This window comes from Populus alba, chromosome 7 (genome assembly GCF_005239225.2).
Source record: "Populus alba chromosome 7, ASM523922v2, whole genome shotgun sequence".
Classification (NCBI taxonomy): domain Eukaryota; kingdom Viridiplantae; phylum Streptophyta; class Magnoliopsida; order Malpighiales; family Salicaceae; genus Populus; species Populus alba.
The window spans coordinates 10,452,059-10,467,310 of NC_133290.1; the positions used below are offsets into that span (position 1 = coordinate 10,452,059).

Genomic DNA, 15,252 nt, shown 5'->3' on the forward strand with positions numbered 1-15,252 from the left:
ACATTACGACCGACAACCGAGGAAAAAATCTTCGACCGACAAGTTGGCCCATGAATTTTTGGGCCCCTCCCCTTCTCGCCTTGGAGATTCGGTGGTTCACTTTTCACCAAAGCAATCGCTATCGCCAGCTGTCGACAGAACCATTGCGACCCGGAAACAACACCAAATCAAATCGAACCCGGCCCCACTTGGGTCCACGCTGAAATGTGAAAGCAGGTTCCTCACCCCCACAGTCACATGCATCACCACGTGGCACGCTTCGATTAGATAAATCATGGTGATCATGATAGCGTCTTCTATGGTGAAAATCATTCATTAACCACATGGTTACACGTGTTTTTTCTTGCGCTATCCTGTGTACTAACCACAGCGTTCGGTATCGAGTCAATAAGATAAAATATATCACAGCACCTTCTAGGGCTATTTAATTAAAATAAAATATGATATTTAATTAAAATAAAATAAAAACATACACTCCAGGGCTTGTTGTGTTTGCATTAAGGCGTGATAATCACAGTACCTTCAGGTTTATGAAGAAATAAAATGGTGTTAACCATGGAATAAGTGTAAAAATAACTTCTTCACATCTTGAGTGATATTTTTATTTGAGATAACAATTTTTTTTTTTTTCTTCTTTTTTATCATGTCTATCATAATTATAGAATAATTAGTCGAGATCATCAGTTCAAGTCTCACAAATCTCAGAATCACTAAAAACTTACATAATTGTTAATTTCAGGATTCGTGCGGTCGAGGCATGCACAAGCTAACCCGGACATTCATGTTAATATGAAAAAAAATTAATTTTTTAAGACATATTATGTGAATATATTTAACAACTTATAATCACTTGCTTATTACATAAACGAATAGTATTTATTGATTTTTTTTAAGCAAGCAGTGTGCGTTTTTAGCCATAATTGGATAATAACATTGGTAACTAGAATAGTTACAGGGAAATTATTTATCTTATGGTTGGCGATTTTGAAAGGTGAAAAGAAGGAGGAGGAGGAGGAGGAGGAGGAGGAGGAGGAGGAGGTTATCCATCACGTAGCTTTTTCCATGATGTAATCATTAAAGTCGTAAAATCAATAAAAGTCATGTTTTTTTGAAAGCGAAGTCTTCTTTAAAGTCTAGCACTAAAATTAGCCACCCATAACCCATCTGTGTCATGGTATTATAAAAATAAAATAAAATTCAATACCACACTAACCATGCAGGGTGCAAGCCAGCTGGCATATCTCGAACATGTGTCGGTTTGATTTTATTATTTTTTTTAAAAAAATTAATTTTTTTATTTTAAATTATATTATTTTAATGTGTTGATATTAAAAATTTATTTAAAAAATAAAAAAATATTTATTATTTAAAAAAATTTCCAACTGAAAAGTATTTTGAAAAATAATATATATCATAATATCAAACATATTCCTAAATTGCTTATAAACTATAGAAATTAACATTGCATAAATAGTTCAAAAACATAATAATTGTTTTTAGAAAATTAGAGTAAGCTAAAAAAACCTGGAATGTTTTTATTAAAATATAATATTTCTCTATCCATAAGACTCAAAAATCAGTTTTTTAGTTTTTCATATTTATAATAAGTTTACAAAATACATTTTATGGATTTTCCACTATTTTCTTAATAAAAATCTTCAATGTTTTTTCATGTGAAAAAAGAAAGATATGGAACAGCGTAATTATTTTCTCTTATTTACAAATACCTTTTAGCAATGTAAATAGCGAAGAATAACTTTTTTCTTTGTATTTTTATATTTAGTTAGTGTTATTAATTTAATTTATATTATAAATATAATATAATATTTTTGAGTTGACAATATAGATCTTTTATTGTAATTTGTAATTTGAAAAAAATAAAAATAATATTTTATAATTATATTATATATATAAAAAAAGATGACTATTAGACTTATGGTTTTGGTGTTTTATGAAAATAGTTGTAATATTTATATGTTTTTTTAAAAGAAAATAAATATAAAGTACTGGACTCTCATTCTACTGTCTACTATGTTTTTTATTTATTTATTTATTTATTTTTATTTTCATGGGAAGAAAAATTTGTGTTTTTTGAAAAACTCATACAACTTAGTATTAATTAATTTATTTTCTGAATAAAAGCTTCTGATTTTTTTTATATAAAAAAACTCATATTATATTTGTCTTTTTTTACAAAATAAATCTTATTAAGTAACTTATAAGTTTTTTTTTTTCAAAACAGATATCATTAAATAATTTACATGATGCTACGGTTAATACCATAAATTTTTTCATCAATATTTTTTTATAATGAATCATAAAATAAATACTAAAATTACCAACAAAATCATTATTAAACAGGTACTAAAATAAATATTTTACTTGTCTATTCTAGACATTCATTATTTTTCTCGTGGCTATTTGATTGTCGATCGATGATATATCAAATAAATAAATGTAATTAAATAAAAAAACACGAGTCATTCTTGCAGTGAAGTTTATAGTATATAAAACTAGAAAAAAAGGAGAAATTTATTAGATTAGGGGTATATTTTTGGTTTGATTTGATTTTTATATAAAAAAAATCAAATTAATTTTTTTTTAAAAAAAAACAAAACTAAATTAAAATCGTTTTAAATCGACCTGTTTTTGTTTTGATTGGTTTTTTTTTAATTTTGTTTGGTTTTTTTATTCAAGTTTATAAAATTAAAATCGAATCAAATAGTTAATATTTTTAAAAAAATTTTAATTGGTGTAATTAGTTTTTTTTATATAAATTGGTTTTTTCAGTTTTTTTTTTAATTTAATTAATTTTTTTAATTTTTTTTTCAATATCTTTGCTAGACATGTCATCGATAATTTAACAAGTTGTAGCAGAGGCACTTGATTAAAGAAAAAAAAACCAGAGGAGGAAAAAAGAAGACAGTTACAGGCTTTAAGAACTGATGATTGTAAAAGCAGAAGGTAGCATGAGAACACGTGTTTTGCGTAATAAATCATTAATGGTTAAGCTATGGATAATTATTGTTCAAATGCATCTAATCACCATCCCATCCTACACAAATTTAATGCTTTTCAAAAGTCCAAGAAGAAAACGAAGGTAGCCTTCTGCAATGATGTCATCGTTAAAGTCGTCAAATCAATATATATATATTGATATATAAACAAAAGTATGTCATGTGAAAGCGAAGTCTTCTCTGAAGTCCAGCATAAAAATTAGTGGCAATTTAAGTCCACCGACACTTGATGCACTCGTGGCATAAAAGGACAAACCATCTAGAACAATAAAAATAATAATGGTGACGCCTGGAAGGAAAATTGCAAAACACACAACGTGGCGCACGTGGCGCGCTACAAATAAGATTTGGACTGGATCAAACATGTGAGCCTTCTTTTGGTTCATTATATATTTTTTATTTTAAATTTTACATATAATTATATTTTAAATTTTAATTTTAAAAAAATTAAAATTATTATAAAATAATATAAATCATATGTATCGCCTCACATATTAAATTTAGATATTTTTTTAACATGATAAAGGAACGTGAGTTTTTTGTAATTTTTAAATTTAAAAGGTTTTTATTTTAAAAATATATTAAAAAATAATATTAAAAACTTAATTTTTATTTATTTTACATAAAAAATTATTTTGCAATAATTTTAGTTAAACATATATTTTTAAATTTATTTTTAACAAATAACTATTTTTTAACTACAGTACAAAAAATACCGCTGTAACAACCACTCTAAATATTTAGTGGCTAAATACACCTTGTCGTGTAAGAAATAACTAAAGATAGTTGTCAGGAATTGCCCACCCTCTTTTATATTCTTAAATTATATATTCTTTTGTCAAGGAGTTTTGTCATTATATCTGCACTTTTTAAAAAAAAATAAATAAATAAATAAAGAAAAACAAACGGAGAAATGATGAAAGAATTAATTGATAACCTAATTTAAAAATGTGATAGCTGAATATTTAAAACCATGGGAATTAATTAATTAGTTGGTCTAGTAAAATTGCAGGAACTAATTCATGATTATCTTTTTTATTTTATTTATTTATTTTCTTTTCGAAGCAAAGCTCAAAAGGATTGTGAAAAGGCTGCTGCTGCTAGAAAAAGCAATGTTCATCGCATCTATGTCCTCGACGTATTTCGGCATGTCTGGAGAACACATAATAATTGCTCTTCATGAGTTGTCCAGTTCCAGTAAACGGCATCATTGCTAATCAATGGCCGAAGAGAGAATGTCTCTGAAGATTTTTTGGGATTTTTTTTGGAAGAATAATATAACACAGAAAAGTATATAAAAAATAGCACACAAATATTATTTTTAATAACAGCTATTTAATTAAAATTAGTATCATGTGAATGAATTAGTGAATAAAAATCAATCTACAACTCTATAAAAATTCAATGATTAAAAAATAAAATTCAATACTTTAAAAAAAAAAAAAGAAGATATAAGTTAACAGGTAGAAAAGGTTATGATAGAAGGAAAAAAATTAAAAAAAAAATCACTGAAAAGATGTTGAAGTTTTATTTTTTACACATATAGTATTGTTAAAAAGATCTGGATGAAACAATCCTAACTATAAATTAAAAGACCATGAAATAAGGTTATAATTGATTAAAAATTTTATTCCATGATTAATTTATGGTTAATTATGATCTCGTTTGATGATTTTTCAAAAATATAATTAAAATTATTATGTCAAGATCTATTTTTATTTTTTCAAAAAAATAAAAATAAAAAAAGCATTTGTAGCATGTGTCATGAAAACAATGAATGACTCCAAATTCAATAATTCCATTCAAATAAAATATCATTATTAAAGTCTTCCTCATTTTCTAGTTAAATAAAATGTCTATCTTTTTTTAAAAAATTGATTAATTGTCTTAATAATTCCAGACATATAATAATTATATCATTTTTTTTTTATCCTAACAGCAAATACATCTCTAGACTAGTTGACATTAATAAAAAAAAATCACGGTGGCTTAAGCATGTTACTACACTTAAATCGTGGTTTAACACACAATTTTCCGTGGTCTATTTTAAGATCCCAACGCAAACATTAACAATTAACAATTAACAATGATAAATATATTATCCTACCGCACCTCGCTGTTGCTAGGGTACCACCATGTCATTAAAATCCCATCTTAATTAGAGAGCTCGTGAACATGACAAGTGCTGCATAAAAATAATAATACAAAAGAACATCACAAGTGTACCGCCATGTTATCAATCACTAAAAAAAGAAAAATATTACAGCGAATAAAGATTAATTTCAGGTAAATAGACATCATTTATAGCCTATTTGAAAGTGCTTGTTTGTTAAAGTATTTTTCATATTAAATATATTAAAATAATATTTTTATTTTATTTTTTTAAAATTATTTTTAAGATCAGCACATCAAAACAATGCAAAATATAAAATAAAAATAATTTTTAATAAATAAATAAATAAATAAATATTTTTTTATGAAATGCGATTTGCATCGCGTTCTCAAATATTATGTAAATCAAGGATACTTTATACAAATTTTTTGTTTGATATTAAGATGATTAATGTGGTTGGCAACATGATTTGTAATGTTTTTAAAGGTGTTTTTTTAATTAAAAATATTTTTAATATATATTTTTTAAATTAACATATAGAATCATTGAAAAATATATAAAAAAATTAATTTAATAAGTAAAAATTAATTTAAAAAATATTTTAAAAAGTAAAAAAACTAAACTCCAAATAAGCAATTAAAAAGGTAATGTAATTTAGTATTATTTGCATTTTCATTTTTTGTTTTTATCTTCCGAATTTTTTGATATAAAAACAAAAAACTAATAGTTTTTTTTTTTCAAACTAAAAAACTAACAATTCCTATCACATTTTTTTAAACCATTTTCGTTCGTACGTTTTTATTTTAAATAACAATCTGAAAGCAGAAAAGAAAAATACCAAACTACCCCTAAACTTACTTAAGAATCATCAATCAAGTATCTGAAGAGCCATCACGGTAACCAATAAAATAAAAGTCAATGCTTATGAACAGTGAAAGTCAAAATTGTCCGTACACGGAAAAGTTAAAAAAAAAAAGAAGAGTCTCAACAGGCACGGCATTAGTTGTACTGGTTTTCCCGTGATAAAATAAAATAAAGAAAGGCAAACTATTATTTAATATTCGAATCGATAAAAACTTGATGAGGTCAGTTGGATTTGGACATGCTAACATCTCAAGGATCTAATTAATAATCGAAACTCTTTAATGTGTTTATATTAATCGAAACTCTTTAATATGTTTTCCCGTGATAATAAACTCTTTTTGTGATGTTTTTTTCATATTATTTTAATATATTTATATTAAAAATAAAAAAATATTATTTTAACATATTTTCAAGTAAAAAACATTTTAAAAAATAATTATCAATATACTTCTAAACATCCTAAAAAAATTAAATATATAAACTTAGAGTTTTTTTTTGGAATGTAGTGTAAATCACGTTTTTTATTTGTTAAAAATTATTTTTTTATATTTTAAAATTATTTTAATATATTGATATAAAAAATAAAATAATATTATTTTAATTTATTTTTAAATAAAAAAAAACTATTAGTACAATTTTAACCACATCTTCGGAAGGGAAACGTTAAAACAAAAAAGAAAACAAAGAAGAAGTTGACCACACAAATTATAAGGAAAGAAAAAAGCTATGAATTAGGATCTGCTCACGCATCGTAGATCATGTTTCATATCACTTTTTAATTGTTTTTTTAAATATATTTTTATTTTTTACGATTTACTATTTAAATATAAAAAATCAGAAAATATATAAAAACATAATTTAAAATAAAAAATAAAATTTTAAATTGTTTTCAAAAATCATTTTAAAACACCGACTATTACACTCTCTGCCTGTACTGCACTACACTGCAACGCGCTTTCGTTTTGCTTTCCTCTTCGCACACTCTTTTGCAAAAGGTGATAAAAAAAAAAAAAAAAAAAACTCATCTTCCTCTTAAAAATAAAAAATTTCCATCAGATTTTTTTTTTATTTTGTCAAAAAAACTAATATACCTAAACAAAAAGCCAGCCTGCATCCTCATTTTCATTTTCTGTCAAAAAATGCGGTTTTTAAGTTGCCTCCACGAAATAGGTTAATACAGATTTAAAATCATGTAAAAATTTAAAATTTTTTATTTATTTTAAATTAATATTTTTTGGTATTTTAAAATCATTTTAATGTGCTAATATAAAAAAAATATATAAAAAATATAAAAAATATTATTTTTAATATATTTTTAAATAAAAATAAAAATAATAAATAGTAATCATAATTATATTTTTAATCTTATAATTATATAATATTGTCGTCGTCTTCGTCGACCCAACGAAAGAAAAGAAAAATACAAATTAGGTAGACACAGCTAAATGCTAATATACGAAAAAGATGGAGAGAGTGGGTGGGGGCGGCAAGAGACATCGCCACCATCACATCTGGTCCCCACTTTTTTTTTTTTTTAATATTTTATTCTAATTTTTTAGATCGATTAATATTTTTATTATTGTAAAATCAGCATAACAAGTGGTAGTAGTACCATCATCAGCTTTTCTTGATCTGTCTGGCTGTCAGTCCCCACTCTCTCCCTCTCTCTCTGCCACAGATTGAAACCAGCTAACATACAGAGAACAAAGCGACTTGGCTTCTCCAACAATCTTATACATTCAAAGAATAGAAGAATAACCCTGCAATAAAAAAAAAAAGGGAGCCAGCCCTTCTCCTTCTTTAACAACAAAAAACAGCGAGTGGTTTTTCTTGGGAGAAGCGGTGTGGAATGAATGAGCTGACTCGGTTTTGAGCTGTGGTTTTGCTCTTATTTTTAGATTTGAAGAAAATGAACACCGGGGGTCGACTCATTGCTGGTTCTCACAACAGGAACGAGTTTGTCCTCATAAATGCCGATGAAAATGCAAGAGTAAGGAACCCATTTGCTCGTTTTGCTGATTTCTGATCTGGGCTGGTTGTGTTTTTTTTATTATTATTATTATTTCTTACTTATATTTAGTGATTTCGCTTTCTGATTTTTTTCCAAAGATGGGTTAAGCTTGCTTTTTGCTTATTTGCTTGAATTTTGGGATTTGCTAGAACAAATCAATGCACCTCAAGTTTCATTTTTTTCATTCTGTTAATATAAAAGGATGGTATTTTGATATCTGGAGAATTAGATTATGTTTTTGATGTAAATGCTGGAGTCAATCTCCATTGTTTTTGGAAACTGGTAAGGAAATGAAAGTTGCAGGGCAGATTTGTATATGTTTAGTCTTTTGCTCTTCCAGATCCATATGCATTATGTTGATCTGAAGTTCATGACATGAGAAAAAAAGAAGGGGACTTGGGTTATTCGACAATTTTGTTGATACGGGAACAAAAAAGTGTACTTGTTTGTTTGCAATTTAGTATTTGGATAGCTTTCCGGTATTTTTTTTAAATTATTGTTGGAAGTTAGTGTTTTATTTGGATTTTTATTTCTTATTTAGTTTATATTATTAGGTTTCGTTTCAACCTATCACTTTATATCTGCCAAAAAAAGTTAAATTCAATTTCTTGGTGTTTTGCTCTGTGAGCTAATGAAATTCGGGCATGCGAAAAAGGAGATAGTACATTAGCGTATCATTGAATTGTGATGATAAATCAACAGGACTTGCTAGATTCAGTTAACTTAAATACTAATCTTCCATGCATTTCTTGTATTTGTTGAAGTTATCATGTTTGAAGATCAGGTGTTGAGATAACTCATTTTGGGGTATTTGGGTCTGTACAGATTAAGTCGGTTCAAGAATTGAGTGGACAAGTGTGTCATATATGCGGGGATGAGATTGAGATTACAGTGGATGGAGAGCTATTTGTTGCCTGCAATGAATGTGCTTTCCCTGTGTGCCGGCCCTGCTATGAATATGAGAGAAGAGAGGGAAATCAAGCTTGCCCTCAATGCAAAACAAGATACAAGCGCCTCAAAGGTTAGGTTTTTCCTGTACTCTTTTGCGTGTCTGTACTCGATTAAATTTTGTGCACCATTCTGAGTGTCCTTAACTTCAAAATATACTGCAGGTAGTCCCAGGGTTGAGGGTGATGAAGAAGAAGATGATATTGATGATTTGGAACATGAGTTTGATTATGGAAATTTTGATGGTTTAAGCCCTGAACAAGTTGCAGAGGCAATGCTCTCTTCACGCATGAACACTGGCCGTGCTTCTCACTCTAATATATCTGGAATCCCCACACATGGGGAGCTTGATTCCTCTCCCCTTAACTCTAAAATTCCTCTTTTAACTTATGGAGAGGAGGTAATTCAGTTTGCCATTGATACGCGCATGCAAACAAATACCAACACAATTGGCTAATAATGACTTGAACTTATTTTCCTCTTCTTTTATTTTAGGATACAGAGATTTCTTCTGACCGACATGCACTTATTGTTCCACCGAGTCATGGAAACAGATTTCATCCGATTTCTTTTCCTGATCCATCTATACCTTGTAAGTCATGATCCATTTTCTACTTGCATTTCCTTCTGTTGATTGTTCAATTTATCCAGTTATTTTTTTGAACTTAATGTTTCCATGTAGTAGCTCAACCAAGACCAATGGTTCCAAAGAAAGACATTGCAGTGTATGGGTATGGGAGTGTGGCATGGAAGGACAGAATGGAGGATTGGAAGAAAAGGCAGAATGACAAACTTCAGGTTGTTAAGCATGAAGGAGGAAATGACAATGGAAACTTTGAAGGGGATGGATTGGATGATCCTGATTTGCCCATGTGAGCAACTCCTGCATTTTTTTTTATATCAGTTTTACGCCATATATATACTTGAATTAACAACTGTAGATGTTTGGTGAGATAACATGCAACAACAAAGTTTTAGAAAATCTTAAAAGATTTACTAATCACCTGAAATGCCCTGTTGGACTTCATGCTCCGTAATATACACAACCTTGGCAAATCATCACTTTGGAAAGAAATACATCGCATGAGATGCTTGACAGCAAGATTGCTTATACCGCACATCTAGGCTCTGGCCATTTAAAGGGGAGAAGGAGAAGTCATTCATTGAAATCTTAACTTCTTGTATCACTAAACCTGCTGCCTAGCAAACAAGTGAAATGGGAAGGGCATGTGATCCTCTATTGAATGCTGGCTTTTCCTACTTACACAACCTAATGTGTTCTTTTGTCTTGAACCTGACCTTTCAGACAGGGGTTTATCTTTTGCATGTTACATTTCCTATGCGATACTCTTGGCTGGACTCAGTAATCTGTTAATTGATACAGTTGTAGAATATAGACAATTATGTGAATTCTAATTCAAAATTTCTACAGTATTGATCCTTTTTCCTTCTATCTATGCTGTTTGTTGGTTTATCCATTCATTTATTTGGGCTATTTATATACTTTCACGATGTACTTTATCAGGATGGATGAGGGCAGGCAGCCACTTTCAAGGAAGTTACCCATTCCCTCAAGCAAGATAAACCCATACAGAATGATAATCATTCTACGTCTTGTAGTTGTTGGCTTATTTTTTCACTATAGAATTCTCCACCCAGTCAATGATGCGTATGGTTTGTGGTTGACATCAGTAATATGTGAAATATGGTTTGCAGTATCATGGATTCTAGACCAGTTTCCAAAATGGTATCCTATAGAACGGGAAACATACCTTGATCGGCTGTCACTGAGGTATATTGAACTTACCCATTTAGTTCCATTAGTAATGATTTCTTGACTTATTGAAATTATTGGGCTTCTTGTCATTCTCTTTCCCCTGAATTAACTTTCTTCTTTATTGATCTGTGCGTGAAGTATGATAGCTTATCATTGTGTGTGATTTTCAGGTATGAAAAAGAAGGGAAACCATCTGAGTTAGCCAGTGTAGATGTTTTCGTAAGTACAGTAGACCCTATGAAAGAACCTCCGCTGATCACTGCGAACACTGTCCTCTCTATTCTCGCGGTTGATTATCCTGTGGATAAAGTTGCATGCTACGTGTCAGATGATGGTGCTGCCATGCTCACATTTGAAGCTCTCTCTGAGACATCTGAATTTGCTAGGAAATGGGTTCCGTTCTGTAAAAAATTTAATATTGAGCCCCGAGCCCCTGAGTGGTATTTTTCCCAGAAAATGGACTATTTGAAAAATAAAGTTCATCCAGCATTTGTGAGGGAAAGGCGTGCCATGAAGGTTAGTGACTTCTAATCATTCAGATTCATGTTGATCTAAGTTTTGCTGTAGTATAACCCCAAATTTGATATATATTCTCAAAACTGATGTAAGATCTTGTTCAGTGACGTGATGATTATCCTCCCAGTATTAGCTCATGATTGTATTTGGCTGTATTTTTGTACAGAGAGAATATGAAGAATTCAAAGTGAAGATAAATGGGCTGGTTTCCACTGCACAAAAGGTTCCAGAAGATGGTTGGACAATGCAAGATGGAACTCCATGGCCTGGAAACAATGTACGAGACCATCCTGGCATGATTCAGGTAATATTGCAATTCTTTCTAAAATGTATCGATAGTCTCTGGATTCATCTATTGCAAGAGTAATGCATGTTCTGGAAGTAAAATTAGTACTTTGTCCTCAATAAGCGCACAATATGTTTTTGGCAAATCATGATATCGAACTTGATGATCCTAATTTTTACTAATTTTTTTATTTGCTTGGTTTGTTATTTGTCGAATGCATTGGCAAAAGCAGCACTTATGATTCATTGAGGCGCTACTCTTACCAGTAATCTGTCATGTTCAATGAAATCCTGTCATCCAAACTGGTTCTGAAATGGCTTGTTGATTTGACAAATTCTATTGTTCTTACCTCCACGGACTGTTGTCAAGTGATGAATCAGTCTATTAGTACTAGAGTCCCTTACTAATTATGGGGTTTAAGCTACTCAAGTAGATGATTAGCACTGTAAATTTTAGTGATGTACTCATGTGCCATATAAAGAGTATTCTTTTCTTTGTAGGTGTTCCTTGGACAAAGTGGTGTTCGTGATGTGGAAGGAAACGAGTTACCTCGTTTGGTCTATGTTTCTCGTGAGAAGAGACCAGGATTTGAACACCATAAAAAGGCTGGGGCCATGAATGCACTGGTAAGCGTGGGACGTTGGATGACTTGTATATTTATAACGTTTGTAGATGACTTTTTTTGGTCCTGTTATGTGCCTTGTCTAACAATTTACATGTGACCAAGAACTAACAAGCTTTGCCTACGTTTCTATGATTTTGTAGATGCGGGTCACTGCAGTTCTGTCAAATGCCCCTTATCTTCTGAATGTTGACTGTGACCATTATATTAACAATAGCAGAGCACTTAGAGAAGCAATGTGTTTCTTGATGGATCCAACATCAGGAAAAAAAGTCTGTTATGTGCAGTTTCCTCAACGATTTGATGGCATTGATCGTCATGATAGATACTCAAATCGGAATGTTGTATTCTTTGATGTACGTGCAATTTGCTCTCCTGCTTTTCTTTTTCACTGATCATTTTATTGATTACAATGAAAAAGCTAATTTCCCAACTGAAAACAGATCAATATGAAAGGATTAGATGGCTTACAAGGACCAATATATGTTGGAACTGGGTGTGTTTTCCGGAGGCAAGCTCTATATGGTTATGATGCACCTGTAAAGAAGAGGCCCCCTGGCAAGACCTGCAACTGCTGGCCTAAATGGTGTTGTCTATGCTGTGGGTCCAGAAAAAACAAGAAATTGAAGCAAAAGAAGGACAAGAAGAAGTCAAAGAACAGGGAAGCATCAAAGCAGATACATGCTCTTGAAAATATCGAAGAAGGAATTGAAGGTTTTACCAAGCTATTTCACCTATTGTATATTATTAATTTGTGTTTAATTTTTAGAAAATCTCTTAACCGGTAAAGAGTGGGCTGATATTGCAGAATCAACTTCTGAAAAATCTTCCGAAACATCCCAAATGAAGTTGGAAAAGAAGTTTGGGCAATCTCCAGTGTTTATAGCTTCCACTCTTCTGGAGAATGGTGGAGTTCCTCGAGATGCAAGTCCTGCATCACTGTTGAGAGAGGCCATTCAAGTTATCAGCTGTGGTTATGAAGATAAGACAGAATGGGGCAAGGAAGTAAGTGAGAGCAAGAGACCTGAATTGTTTGAGCCTACCATAAGCAAGTTGTACTTTTATCACCCACATATCATCTAACATTATTGTACTGTACCAGGTTGGCTGGATTTATGGTTCTGTAACAGAAGATATCCTGACAGGATTCAAGATGCACTGCCACGGGTGGCGGTCTGTGTACTGCATACCTAAGCGGCCTGCATTTAAGGGGTCGGCTCCTATTAACCTCTCAGATCGTCTACACCAGGTTCTTCGGTGGGCCCTTGGTTCAGTCGAGATTTTCTTTAGTAGACACTGTCCAATTTGGTATGGTTATGGGGGTGGATTGAAGTGGCTGGAACGATTTTCTTACATAAACTCTGTTGTGTATCCTTGGACATCCATCCCCTTGCTTGTTTACTGTACACTACCGGCTATATGCCTTCTCACTGGGAAATTCATTGTTCCTGAGGTAACACCCCGCTGTCTTATTGTCATGTTCACTTTAAAAAGTGAAACATAGTTATTCTTTATAGCAAGTAGTTACTTTTAATGAAATCTTCTTATCTTATTATTGATTTAAAAATTGTTTTTCAACCCAGCATGTGTTTTCAAGTTAGATGACTGAAACCATGTTTCTGTTTTGATTTGTTGTGGCTCTATTATGTTTATCAGTCATCCCTTGTTTCTACAAGACTTGTTCTGTTTAACTAGGTTTATTGCATATGGTCCATCAGTTTAACTAGGTTGATTGCATGTACTTGTTCTGTTATCATATGAAAAGCTTGTTTTCATGTAGTACTTGTGTAGAGTGGAAAAATACAGTTTTTTTCTCGTGGTTGATCTCACCACTTCTAATCATCTAGGTTTTGATCTAAATCGGGCCTTTTATGTTATTCAGATCAGTAATTACGCCAGTATTGTGTTCATGGCCCTCTTCATATCTATAGCTGCAACTGGTATCCTCGAGATGCAGTGGGGTGGTGTTGGAATAGATGACTGGTGGAGAAATGAGCAATTTTGGGTGATTGGAGGTGCTTCGGCACACCTTTTTGCTCTCTTCCAGGGTTTGCTCAAGGTTTTGGCAGGTGTCAGCACAAACTTCACTGTGACATCAAAAGCGGCAGATGACGGAGAATTCTCAGAGCTTTACCTATTCAAGTGGACATCACTGTTGATCCCTCCTACAACATTGTTGATCATGAACATAGTGGGTGTTGTGGTTGGGGTCTCAGACGCCATCAATAACGGGTATGATTCATGGGGTCCATTGTTTGGGAGGCTGTTTTTCGCCTTGTGGGTCATCATCCACCTCTACCCATTCCTCAAGGGGCTTCTTGGGAAACAAGATCGCATGCCCACCATCATTTTGGTATGGTCAATTCTGCTGGCTTCAATCCTAACTCTTTTGTGGGTTCGCATAAACCCATTTGTGTCCAAAGGTGGTCCTGTTCTGGAACTGTGCGGATTGAATTGTGATTAGGTGTATTTGGCCATACATAAAAAATGATTCTGGAGCCAAGAGGCATTCCACAGACAGGGCGCAAAATGCGATGCCCAATGTGACATGCCATGGCCACGATAAACTGAGATTTTTGTGATAAGAAAGCTGTAATTTGGGGGTGTAGATACTTTTGGGTGTGGGAAGACACCTTTTTTTCTTCTTTACAGGGTTTTCATTAATTCTTTAATTATATTCTTATGGGTTCTAGAGGGTTTTGTTCTTCAGGAGTTTCTGTATGTTCAAGGGCATTGAATAATAAATTATCCCGGTCAATGTGGGGATTCATGTAAGTGTCGTTAACTACATCCTATTGTTTTTATTGTCTCCCTGCTTGTGACTTGCACATTTATGTTGCGTGCAAATATTATGGCATTTTGTGGTCTCACATTTTTCTTGAAATAGCTCGAGATTCGTACTCCTTTTGTTGTCTGTCATTGTAATGTTTCTGACAAGAACCTCTGTTCTGGGATTGGATTTGAGATCTATCAACAAATGCAAAGACTGCTTTTATTGAAGAACCTTAGAATTCCTAGCCTGCAAGGACTTGATGCTTAATCAGTGAAAAGAAGCCTAAACTAGTTTTTTGGGCAGAAAAATTAGTCCCGGACCTAAC

General features: G+C 31.6%; 1 protein-coding gene across 2 annotated transcripts; it reads left to right on the forward strand.

Annotated features, from left to right (window-relative positions):
* The first annotated feature begins 7,616 nt into the window (after positions 1–7,616).
* Positions 7,617–14,963, forward strand: LOC118049634 (cellulose synthase A catalytic subunit 2 [UDP-forming]). Of its 2 annotated transcripts, none has more exons than XM_035059681.2 (14): positions 7,617–7,984; positions 8,831–9,026; positions 9,118–9,353; positions 9,449–9,545; positions 9,636–9,825; positions 10,479–10,745; positions 10,901–11,246; positions 11,413–11,550; positions 12,033–12,158; positions 12,298–12,510; positions 12,598–12,868; positions 12,963–13,159; positions 13,257–13,607; positions 14,037–14,963. In XM_035059681.2, exons 1-14 carry the CDS (start codon positions 7,904–7,906, stop codon positions 14,616–14,618), a joined length of 3,291 nt encoding a protein of 1,096 aa, XP_034915572.1. In that variant the 5' UTR covers positions 7,617–7,903; the 3' UTR covers positions 14,619–14,963. The 2 variants fall into 2 exon arrangements, with proteins under 2 accessions (XP_034915572.1, XP_034915573.1); XM_035059682.2 differs by having other exon boundaries at positions 9,639–9,825.
* Positions 14,964–15,252: the final 289 nt, after the last annotated feature.

Coding starts and splice junctions, on each gene's coding strand:
- LOC118049634 (XM_035059681.2), top strand. CDS start 7,904: ATGAACACCGGGGGTCGACTCATTGCTGGTTCTCACAACAGGAACGAG. Junction 9,546..9,635: donor TCCTGATCCATCTATACCTT/GTAAGTCATGAT, acceptor GTTTCCATGTAG/TAGCTCAACCAAGACCAATG. Junction 12,511..12,597: donor GGAATGTTGTATTCTTTGAT/GTACGTGCAATT, acceptor AACTGAAAACAG/ATCAATATGAAAGGATTAGA.